We start from the raw sequence: 12,513 nt of genomic DNA, 5'->3' as shown, positions 1-12,513 counted from the left end.
AATTTTAGGTCGTTTAGTCGAATTAGTTTAACCAGATTTATCAGCAAAAGTTTGACAATAACGCCAGCAAATGAGCAGAGGCGTTTTCCTGCACACGTGGGAGTTATGATACCATGCATGCAAGGACACAAGATTTTATGGTAAGAAAAATTAAATTTTAAGATTTTAGTGGCGGTAAACTCCAAAATTAGGTAAATTATATCAGTTATCACCTAACTATAATTTCTTTTTATTTTGATCATTATTTTTGAATTTTTGTCAATCGGGTCACCTAATTATTCCGACATTACATGGCATTATATAAAACAAAATGTAATATTAATAGACAATGAGCACATCCAATGTACGGGACCAACCCCAAACATAGAAATTTGAGTTGATGATCCTATCGCCACTCCCAATGTTATATCCTGAAAAGAAGTTTATTAATTAGATGTCATACAAATTCTATGAAATGAAAGTTAGAGAATAGCTTACAAGCTTGTCTTTCATGGCAAACATGATAGCACTTGCGTGCTCTGCGGCATTTCCAATAATGGGGAGCAAGATAACACTGATAAATGCAATTGATAAATCCCATGCCTCAGATGCCCCCTGATAAACAACAATCAGAAAGGAGAAAGACGGTAAAAGTAATCAGCCTATATCCTTCTGAATATAATTTTAGAAATGCAAATCACCGGAAAAAAAATCGTTACCTGTATCGTATCCACCAAATAGCCTGATAGAATGGAGATCCAAGCAGTCAAGATTGTAAGCCAAATCACGGATTCCCATTTGGTGATCTCCAGAGCTTCATCCTCTTCAGTATCTGAGGCTTCCCCATTGCGACTTCCTTCCTGATATCATACCATTTGCCACAACACTTCATATTCTTCAATAAATACTTTTGGGGCGAAATAGCAAACAAAGTACTTATCATATTCAAAAGATGCCAAAACAACAATAACCAAACTCATCAATAGGGGAATAGAAATCATTTCGACTCCTTAACTGGAAAAAAAGATAGGTAGCATAGGCTACAAGCATAATACAACTGCTAAATCCTGAAAGAGCCAACTCTGACTTCCTGACTTGCCGTTCAGCGTGTGTGTACTGGAGGACAGCTGGGAATAGTAAACCCATGACTGCCATCAGCAGCAGTCCTGAATTGACAATGCCTGTGGGCTGGATGAAACTTTAGGTTTGTTTAGAGCGACAAGACAGAAAAATAGCGGAAATTAATGCAGGCAACATACCGATGTATCCTTACCTTGTTAAAAACTTGATTCTTTCTACGATACATGAGCCCACCATAGAAGAACGCACACCCAAGAACAAGAAGCATGTTTGACAAAATTGAGCCCAACAATTACAGCTGAACAACACGCGTCATTCCACTTTTCAGTGCATATATCGAAATAATCAGTTCTGTTGCATTTCCAAACGTAGCATTTAGAAGACCACCAACTGCAATTGATCTCAACATATTAAAGGCCCTTAATAACAATAAATTTATAGATAAAATTTTTAAAAGAGGGTTTTAAAAAATCCATAACAATTAAGAATAATAAGTACCTGTAGGTCCAGTGTAAAAAGCCAACTGCCTACGTTCAATCAAAAGAAATGGCAATGTTAAATGCCAATAAAACAATCGATAGCACCAAAAGAACAAATTCAATGAAAGAAAATGAATTCATACTCAGTCACATAACCCAAACGCTCTGCCAAAGGTGTTATACCCAGTAAGCTTAGAAAGAAGACCCACCCCTGCAATCCACCTCGCAACTATACTCCTTACATGAAAAATAATATGAAGCAAGCAAAGAGCAAAAAAAAAATCTCACATTATTGGCTGTCAGCCTGTGAACCAGGATTGCTAGAGGCCCAAAAGGCATGAGCAAGTTGAGTTTATTAGAAAAAACTACGGTCTTTATGCTACCATAGACACGGTTTCTTATCATTTTATTATAAAGAACGAGGAAACCATCAGGAAGTGGTAATTGTTGATCAGTAAATGGTATTTGTATTTTTTGAACATCCTTTCCAGGGGAGAGGAGGCACTCATCATCGAGATCAAGCATTGACCTATTGTCTACTGATCCCATCTGTGCCACAACAATCATTAAAACAAAATGCAGGGTAGAAACAATAAAAAAAATGAATAATTAGCAACTCAAAAACTATATACCCTGACCACAAAGAAGGGTAAAACATTAGAACGAAAAATAGCATACCTCAACGAGGGATTGAACTCCAACTCGCTGCTTGTAATCCATCTTCACCCATCAATTATCAAAAGAGCAAAAAGTTCACCATAGCCATTAATATAGAAATGCATTACAATATCACGTGCTTGGTTCTTAATTCCTCAATGTCTAAACAACAGCACAATTGAAATTTGCTCCCAGAAAAATGCATAATGTTAACAAGTAAGCATACAATACCTTGAAATTGTAATAAAGTAATACCATTCCAAATAAAGATCTCATCTTTCAAGTTGATTCTCCTAGCATACTCATCCATCAATTAATACTATAATAAAACCAAACTATTTTTTTTATTTCCATGACTTCTATGCATCAAACAGAAGCCAACAACATCAAATACACGAAAAAATTAACAGATTCAAATTCCAAACAATCAATAGCACACATTATATTCAAATATTAACATCAAAGGATGGTTAATAAACAATCTCAAACAACAAAAGGAACAAAAAAAAAACTAGCCAAAACATCAACGGATCAGAGAAAGAACTGACCTTTATTACGAACATTCTGAAATCTCGAAATGTCTGTGAATCAAAATACCCAAAAAAATATTATAATTAGTAATAGGAAACAAAATGCTCTTCTTTCCCCCCAAAAGAAAAAAAGACTTTTTTTTTCCTTTTGGTAAGGAGGAGAACCCTCAACAACGAGACCGTACGAATGAGAGGGATTCCCATTTCTTATTTACGGGATTATATGTAGCGTAGCTAAGTTCTGATTCTCCGTTTTCTTAGTGTAATTTCTCCTAGTAATTTGAAGTGCCTGTTTTTTCTTTGTTTCTTTTATAAGGCTTAAAGTTTAAGATAAAAGTATATTAATATTTCATAATAAACTTTTTAGAACGTTTGTATTTTGGTCATTTAATTTTTAAAATTTATAATACAATAATCTAACTTTTAATTAGTTTTTATTTTTATTATTACTGTTACTTTTTGTTAGATTTTATTGGTGTGACAGTTAATTCTTCTTGATACCAGCAAGGAACAATTGATTGCAACAGAAGAAGAAGAAACTGCCACCCATTAATGGCTAAAGCAGAACTCGAGGAGGACAAAGAACAGTGCAAATCCAACATCTTCAATTATTAATATGACAAAAAAAATATCCATTAATGGCTGCACCCAGAAGAAAGTTGTTCAGTCAAATTTAAAAAAATATACCTAAAGCAACGTTGAGTCAAACCTTTAAACCATTACCAATAAATATATTATAGTATAAACTGAAGAAAAATATGAAGCTATAAAGAAAGTGCAAAGATAAAAAATTACGCAAATGTGTATAAAAATATTTTTATAATTAAATTTAGAAAATATTCAAGGAAGGGAAAAAAACAACCATGTTCAATGTTTTGTGTTCTTGGGACAGGTCTTGAGCCAGACAAGAAATGTGTGTGTGTATATATATAATAAAACAAAACATTCAATTCTGAATATGTAAAGGAAATTACAAAGTTTGTTTACATTTCAACATAATATCATTATACCAACTTATTTCTATTTTTTAACAGGAAAAAAAACTCAAATCAAACACAACACATTCACACATGATTATCAGACCAGACCAGACCAGGCAATGATCTTTGTTCTCATTAGTTGAACATTGGAGCAGTGGTTCAGATGGTTGATATCTCTTGCCAGTTTTGGTGCAAATACTTGATTGGAACCGACCCACCCCTACTGGAACCAGCTCCTAAACTACTTCTTCTTCTTATCTCTCTATACATCCATACTAGAGCCGATACACCTGCAAAACCCATGGTTGCAGCAATGGCGAAACCGGCCAAAGCAACCATGAAAACCAACCCAACAAAAAGCAGCAGAGGACTGAACAGTAGCAGCAGAGGTGAGCTTATAAATAGCAGTGTTGATGCTGCCAAGAAGCTGAATCCCATCATTCCCAGCAGCGGTGCAGTCAGGGCCACACCAACAATTGCTGCCAACATCATTGATCTCCCACTCTGCTGTTGTTCAAGCCTTTCTCCCATTGATCTACACTTCTGTTTTCTATTTTTCCACCTTGAGAAAGTGATTGATTCTTTGATCTTATAACCCAAGTCTGGCTAAAAAGACGTGCTGTTTAGGTGTTTCTTGGAACCTACGTGTAGGTATTTGGCTCTTCCATGTGTCGGCCATTATGCCATTCAAACGACAAGTGGTTTGCATGAGGTTAGTCAATGAGGCACATGAGACAACAATTCCCACGATTTTCAATTAACTTCTTCTTTATTACATAGGTCTTTACAAAATGAACTCAGGGTCTGAAAATGGAAGATTAATACAGAACAATAAGAGGATCGAATAACAAATCGATCTGTTCCATTAATCTAATGTAATATCCTCGAAAAATGGATATCAAGCTATCTTTGCAACCTGTGGCAGGGTTTTCAGAAGCGACATTGATGGCTTCCTCACGGTGTGAGTGAGCAGTAGCATCAGTGTTAGAAGGGTCAAGGCCCCGGCCTGATGTGCAGTGCCTAGTGAAACAGGCACATATGATAGAAGTGTTGAGACACCTAATGTTACCTGTAATATTGAAAAATAGAGTTTATTATATGTCATATATACAAGTACTATCGGATGAAAAAACAGGGTCGAAATGGAGAGTCACCTGAAGAGCAGCCATGCCAAAAGAGGCTCCGACCAAAGATTGAATAGCCGGATGGACGTCCAGCCTTTTGGTCCACCACCATAAACCAAAAATGGAGATCAAACTGGTAGTTGCAAGGATACGATGGTCAAGCTGCAACAAGAAATACGTATACCATCCGTTAGCGAAATAGTTGTAAAATTGGCACTCCATGCATTATTTTTACGTTCATGCAATTTCAAGCCATGCAAATCTTAGTGCAGAGCAAGTGCAAAGGAATCCCAGTTTAAAAGGGCACTATGCGTGTGTATATGGAGCTTCTTCGAGTTGACTGCATCAAAACTATAAGTATCATTGTCTTCAATCAATGTAAAATAAAATTGAATTGAAGTGACAATTCAAGCTTCACAGATATACTTTGAACAGATTACCCAGTATAAATGAACTGATGCCTGCATTTAAATCGTTTCCCTTATCTAAGCAACTATAAGAGGACCAAGTGCAATCGCCAGGAAATATTATAGAAGACAAATTACCTGCACCATGGACGTATTCTCGAAGAAGTTTCGGATTATTGGTTTCAACTCAAATATATTATCAGGAACCCACACATCTCCCATCTTTGGAAAGGTATTGTATGCACGGCCCTGGAAATGAAAGGATACACAAAGTGCTCATCGGCAAGGGCAGAAAAGATTTAAAGCTATTGTGAAAGAAGAGATGCAAGAAATGAACAAAAATAATTACATACGGCATCATTTCCAGCAACAAATGCTCCAGAAACAGCGGTAATGCCTACAATAAGGCTCACTGGAATTGCAAGTCTCCTGACTTTGGCAGCCCCTTGAACCCAAGTTAATGATTCAGCAGGAGGTTGAGGCATTACAACAGAAAGTGCAGTCCAGAACAGGCCACCGTAAATAACAAATGCTGAAGTAAGATGAGCAGCAAGTCGATAAGGGCTCACTCGTGGCTCGACATATTCAGAAGCAGGTTCCTGTATGAAGAAATTATTTGTGCAGTGAACAATACTAATTTGCACTCAAAGTTACCAAGAAAGGTGAAATTAAATTAGGAGAATCTGGATTATTTCTCACCTCTAATCCACTTTTAACCATCCACCAACCGATTAAACCCTGACCAGCACCAAGAGCAAAAAGGGCAGAGAGCCTTAGTCCAAGAGGCACGGTAATATATCCCTTACGAAGAAAATATGAGAATGGCAATGCAAACATGACACCTAGGGCTCTCCCCCACATTCGATGTGCATATTCCATCCAGTATATAAACTTAAAATCTTCAATGCTCATCCCTTTGTTTACTCTGCACGATAGAGGTTATTTAAAATAAAACTAAATAACAGGTAAAATATAATTTACGAGACAAGTTTACCTAGGGCTTCAAACTACAAATACTTGGAAGTGAAACTACAATTATAACAGCGAATACATCATTATGCCACATTTTTTCTCATACCGCTTGTATTCTGGTGACAGCTTGTATTTCTCAAACTCTTGCTGCCAATCCTCATCAGATAGAGGAGGAAGGTTCCCAGTGAATTTCCAATCAGTCATTGAAAGACCAGATCGTGTTAGTCGTGTGACACCACCTAGTACCACCATACTAAAGACCCATGCAGCAGAACCAAAAAGCCATATCCCCACCATTTTCTGAGCACGCGGACCTGCAGTTACTAATTGCTTTAATCCCTCCTCAGCGCCGACAGAGGCCACAGTGGACATTCTCCTGAAAGACGACACATGATGATCCTAAAACAAATAAAAGAACTCCCTTTTAGTGACATTCACAAAACATTTGGAGAGCAAATAATTATTTTTCTTTTACATAATTTTAAGAGAAAATATACAGCAGAAACAACATTCTTTCATATAATGCAAAAAAGGGGAGCTGAAACACCATTTTCACCTTCAAGTATTTATGCCAGACGAGATAATTAAAAGATAAATGTAGCCTCTTGATAGCTATAGAAAGGTAAGACTGCACAAAATCCCTAATAATTATTTAAATTAGAACAGGGAACGCATCGTTTATGATAGAATCAAAGACCAATCCTATGTGCTTCCATAAAACTCATAACGTGGTTTTAGGATGAAATTTTTTAATTTAAACGAATTCCCATCATTCATCTCAAAAGTTTAATCAAACAAAACAAAAAAAAATGGGATGATCCAAGTCACTTGGTATTCCATTTTCTCAACAACAATCTTTAAAAAATAAACTACAAGAGAGAAATCAACCCAATCGCATCCTTTGTCAACAATAAAATAAGCTAAACTACAATTGATTCATTCGAAATCTAAAGCAAAAGAAAAGAGGAAAGGATACCCATGTCCATAACGTAAATAAAGAATCGAAATTGAGAAGAAAAAAAGGAACCTTCGGAAGAGATCTAAAGCCATAAAAGGAGTTCCTTGCAAATGAATTAGCAATCGGAGCATAAGCAGAAGAATATGAAATACAAACGGGAGGAAGAGGTTCCCCTGAGATTGGATGTTAAGCTACTGAGTATAGCTTTGTTTCTCTTTAGAATTGAAGCAACCACTCTGCTTTGAAACATTTTTTGTTTCTTTTTTGCGTCTTCTCTCTGGCTTTCTCTCCTCTTTAGTTCTTAAAAACTGTGGGTTTACGGAGGTTTTTGGACACACCGTTTAAAGGATTTTACTTTTGGTACTTCCGGGGTTGGAGGATCCATTTTGTTACCCGTTTTGATGTTTTCAAATCAAACCCACATATGTCCTAAAAAAACATTTTTTTAATACATAAACTCCTTACTAAACTATTAAAGAAAGTGAAAGTGATCGAAAATGTCTTATAATATACGATTTTAATTAATTTTTTTGGATTTGCGAAAATGACCAACAAATTCGCAACTCGAACTCTAATTTCGCAACTCAATTTCCATATTCGCAACACTAAATTTCAAATTCGCAACACTGAATTTCAAATTCGCAACTCGATTTCTGAATTCGCAACGCGAATTTTGTTGTAGCAACTCGATTTTTGAATTCGCAACACGAATTTTAATTTCACAACAGGTTTTAGTTTCGCAACACAAATGTTTTGGGTATATAACTACGCAGCAGCATCAACTTATAACCTAAATCCCTAAATCGCAACTCATTCTATCTCCATCTATCACTCTTTCCGGCGACATCCGTTCCTATATCCAACGACATCCTTCCTCATCTCTAATTTTTTTTACATAATTTTATTTCTATATAATTTTTCAATGTTTTTTCTCCCAAATTATTAACTATCAACTTAATAAAGGTATGTTTTTCTCTAAGTTAGTGATGATATGTAGTTTATAGCTCGTTTGTTTAGTAAATTAATTACAATTTGTAGAATGAAATCTCTAATGTTGATCATGTTTGGATATATTTGTGTTTTGGAGGTCATGGGAGAATGTTCATGGTGTTTACAATATATGTCTTTACCCATGAATCTTCACTAAAACTGTCATTAAAAAAATTAACTTATGAAACTCTAATGTTACGTGTTGCAAAGAAATTGAATTTAGAGCCTCTAAGTGGATTTAGGCTATCTTATCAGAGAAAAGGTAAAGTTTATTTGTTAACCGACAATGAAGATGTTGAACGATTCATTGCTTACATTAGTGTTTCGCAAGAAGATGATGTTACATTGTATGTTGTTGAACCTAGAAGTAGTGAAGTTGGGTCAGTAGCGGATAGTAATCAACTAAGTTCTTCAACCCCAGTTTATGGTGCTCACAATGTACAACATTGTTATCAACCTCAAAATTTAATGGTTCTACCACATTTTCATCACCAAGAAAATTTTGTTTCACCACATTTCCAATACCAAACACAATATCAAACACAATCTCAAAACCTACAACCTTTTCCTAATCCAAATCCCAATCAACTTTCAGCACAAAATTCTGATTTTCGTATTGACCAGTTAGACGAATATGAGCCAACAAAAAAATTGTGAGTACTAGCCAGTATTCGAAATTTGATGTTGGTCAATACCCGAACTTTGATCTTGGTCAATACTCAAATTTTGATGATGTTTCAGAAGAAGAAACAGACACTGCGTGTAATGATTTTGATATTGGTCAATACCCAAATTTTGATGATGAAACAGCCGTTGCCGAGAAAGATATTATTGATAATAATGAGGAGGAAATTACGACTGTGAATGAACATGTTGAACATCCATTCTGTAATTTATATAACCTTGAAGAAGAAAAGAAGAAGAAGAAGTCCCCGAAGAAAAGAAAAAGAAGAAAATGTCACGGGAGTATAACTGGAATATGCCAGAATTACTTCAGATACGGAAGAAGAGTTGGTAAAGATAGCAGTTGATTGTTACACAAAGTTATTCGTATCAAGAAGATGATTGTTTTGATACAAAGGAAGACTTGAAGATAGCTTTGTATACGAAATGTGTGGAAGATGGCTATCAACTAAAAGTTAACAACCAAGCAAAGATCGTTTTCGAAACAAGTGTATGATTGACAAAACTGTACGTGGCGTTTGATTGCAAAGAGGATAAAAGATTGTGAAATGTTTCAAGTTAGGACTTTTATTGATAAACATACATGTTCAAGAACCCAAGTTTTTCCTCACCATAGACAGGCAAACAGAAAGGTGTTGGGTGGTTTTCTGGCCGTGTTAATATTTTTGAATGGCAGGGTATATCGGGGACATGAAATTATGACTGACATGAATGCTAGGTTCAAGATTAGTATCTCATATTCTTAAGCTTGGAGAGCCAAATGTTATGCCTTGGAAACTGCCTTATTATCACAATTTAAAGCGGAAAAATCATGGGTCGGTAACTCATATCAAAACAGATAGATATGGACGCTTTGAGTTGCTGTTTATCGCCATTGGTGCTGCGGTTAGTAAATCAATATATTTTTTTGACTCATTTTTGTTAGTTACATGTATTTCACATTTAAATGATTATGTCTTGTGTATATTATTTTGTAGATTTGTTCGTTTATTACTTGTATGCACCCAGTTATTGTAGTTGACGGAGCACATTTAAAAGGTCGATACCTTGGAGTAAACTTATTAGCAGTAGCTATGGATGCTAACAATGGGATACTGCCAATAGCTTACGGGAACATTGGAACATCGTGTTACACCATGGACTGAAAAAAAGATAACGAAACGTGTTGTGAAGTCAACTTGATAGAGAGTTGAACCATGTTCAAACACTTTGTTTGAAGTATTGGATAATAACTTAAATGGGCTTGTCGATCTAAATGCAAAGACATGTAGTTGTATGAAATGGCAAACATCTGGTTATCCGTATGGCCATGTTATAAAAGTTGTACTTCATCTAAACCAAGATGATTCAAGTGCATACGCTATGGATTGCTACACTATAGAAGTATATCGACAGACTTATGCCGAGATTATCTACCCTATTCCACATCCTTCTGAGTGGGACATACCAGATGACTTACAAACAGTTTTGCCACCAGTCATGGATAGCATGCTTCCTGGCCGACCAAAAAATCACGATCGTATACCGTCTAAGGGTGAAGAGAAGAGGATTTCGACATGTAGCCGGTGCAAGGAAAGTGGTCATACAAAGTTGACCTGTGGATCACCAGTGCCATCACAATCATCTTTTCCTCTACCCAAATATGGATCCTCATCAAAATCCAAAGCACATATGGTGCCAAGCAAAAGGAAATCAAAATCGCAATCAAAATCAAAATCTCAATCACAACCGGCTTCACCTTTTGGGACTTATTAACTTAAGTGATTTTTAAATGCAAACGTTGTATTATGTGTATTTTATATGTGAATGCATACATTTCAGTTAGACATTCATTAGTAACTTGAGTTTGAATATTGCTATGATATGTTCAGTTGTTATCACTTATCAGATTTTTTGTTGCGAATTATTGCGAAAGTCAAATTCGAAACGCGAAAATCGCAACGCAAACGAATTTGGCTTTCACGTTGCGAATTTGACTTTCGTGTTGCGAATTTGACTATCGCAAGCACGAATTTAACTTTCACAACTATCGCAACGCGAATTTGACTTTCGCGTTGTGAAAGTGTACCTTCAACATGTCTTTTTTTCCTTCAACATAATGCAGATTGAAATTTAAAAACAACAAATCAACTTTTATAAATCAATTAAACAATCAAAAAATAATAATTATTTACACATCAATTAAACAAATCAACTTTTACAAATCAATTAAACAAGCAAAAAATAATTCTTATTTCCTCATCAATTAAACAAATCAACTTTACAAATCAACTTTTACAAATACATAAATTTCACGCAGACAATTGTTTATGCACAAATACATCAATTTAACGCAGCTCACTTCAGGATCAGGATTAACATGCAGAAACCAAACATTTGCTCAAACAACACTTTCTACACATCTAAAACCAACAAACAACAAATTATCTAGGTACTTAACCAAACATTTTCAAACCAACAAAGAGTATATATGTTAACAACACTTGCTCAAACTTACCAATTTGTGTTGTTTATGCACGCTTTCAGCACGCGGATGCAGGTAGGCAGCGTCTCGCATATATCGCTCTAGCCATAAAATGTCGAAACCACAAGCCTACTGCACCTCTATCCTATCTGTGGGAGGTAGAAACTATTTATTTCCTGTCGTCAAACGTTCCAAGCACATGCATACGAGAGGACCACAATCCCCTCTGGCTCCCTGCGTTTGTTGTGGCGCGGTCTCGTCTCTGATCATTGTAATTTTGAACTTCTTTGGCTTTTTGTTTCCCGAATTAGTCCAATAATCAATCGTATCTAAGTATTTAGCCAAATGAGCGCTCCATCCCTTACAAATAATATCTCTCAAATCAAACAATGATATGTAATTCAACATGCTGTCATATACCATTGTCTTCAGGGATGGGAGTTGAAGCTCGACGAGAAGCCAATGATGACATTCCAAAACAGGGATAAACACCTGCAATCATAAATAATAATTCAATTGCGCACATCAAATTTTTATTTATGAACACCTTTAAAATATTCAAAAATAAATACTAACCTTATCGACCTCCCACCACGCAGGATAAAGTTTAGCTTTTCCATTACTCAACACATATGAAGTGTCTCTCTGATCCTTCAAGTGAGCTACGTGAAAACACGTCGGCATAATAGTCCATCGCGTATTTTTATTTTCTTCAATTTCCTTATTATCAGAAGACGTGACACCCATGCATCAATATGCTGTTTTCTAAAAAAATACATATATTAGTGAATTTCATAAATTTAAAAAAATTAATCAAAATGCAATATAAGAAGAATATAAGACTTACCCCCCCCCCCGTCGAATAGCCATTGTCTTCAACCCCTAATAACACACCCCACCAAGACCGATCAAGAAACAAATGCATATCATCGTCAAGTTTACATATGTCAGCGTAACACCCCTGGCTCCGCTCATGTAGATAAAAATCAAATGCGGTCTTATCCCAAAGGACATTATCTAGAATTGTGTCTGGTAGTGTTCTTCTCTCCACTTCAGATACCAGAATGGTACTGACCGGTAACTCATACGAAAGCCAACTCTCATCCATCATGTCGGGCACGTGAGGGGGTTTATCAATATGTCGACATATTATGCCATGTGAATCGGGCTCTCGAACGGTGGGAGGGACTTCTTGAACGATGACAGGGG

At 35.9% G+C, this 12,513-nt stretch overlaps 1 protein-coding gene and 2 pseudogenes across 1 annotated transcript; all 3 read right to left on the bottom strand.

Annotated features, from left to right (window-relative positions):
• Window positions 1-296: 296 nt before the first annotated feature.
• LOC120141455 lies at window positions 297-2,258 on the bottom strand (annotated as a pseudogene).
• A 1,606-nt stretch (window positions 2,259-3,864) lies between these two features.
• On the bottom strand, window positions 3,865-4,386 carry LOC120141422 (oleosin S1-2-like). The gene has a single exon (XM_039156299.1). It carries the CDS (start codon window positions 4,234-4,236, stop codon window positions 3,865-3,867), a length of 372 nt encoding a protein of 123 aa, XP_039012230.1. The 5' UTR covers window positions 4,237-4,386.
• A 49-nt stretch (window positions 4,387-4,435) lies between these two features.
• Window positions 4,436-7,437, bottom strand: LOC120141454 (annotated as a pseudogene).
• Between the last annotated feature and the right edge of the window lie 5,076 nt (window positions 7,438-12,513).

The sequence above is a fragment of the Hibiscus syriacus genome, unplaced genomic scaffold, assembly GCF_006381635.1.
Source record: "Hibiscus syriacus cultivar Baekdansim isolate YM2019G1 unplaced genomic scaffold, ASM638163v2 tig00110809_pilon, whole genome shotgun sequence".
In the NCBI taxonomy this organism is placed as follows: Eukaryota; Viridiplantae; Streptophyta; class Magnoliopsida; order Malvales; family Malvaceae; genus Hibiscus; species Hibiscus syriacus.
Note: the sequence above shows the minus strand (reverse complement) of the source record. Positions and strands in the feature narration are given on the sequence as shown.

Bases quoted from the DNA above. Each gene is read 5' to 3' on its own strand.
- LOC120141422 (XM_039156299.1), bottom strand. From the start codon at position 4,236: ATGGGAGAAAGGCTTGAACAACAGCAGAGTGGGAGATCAATGATGTTG.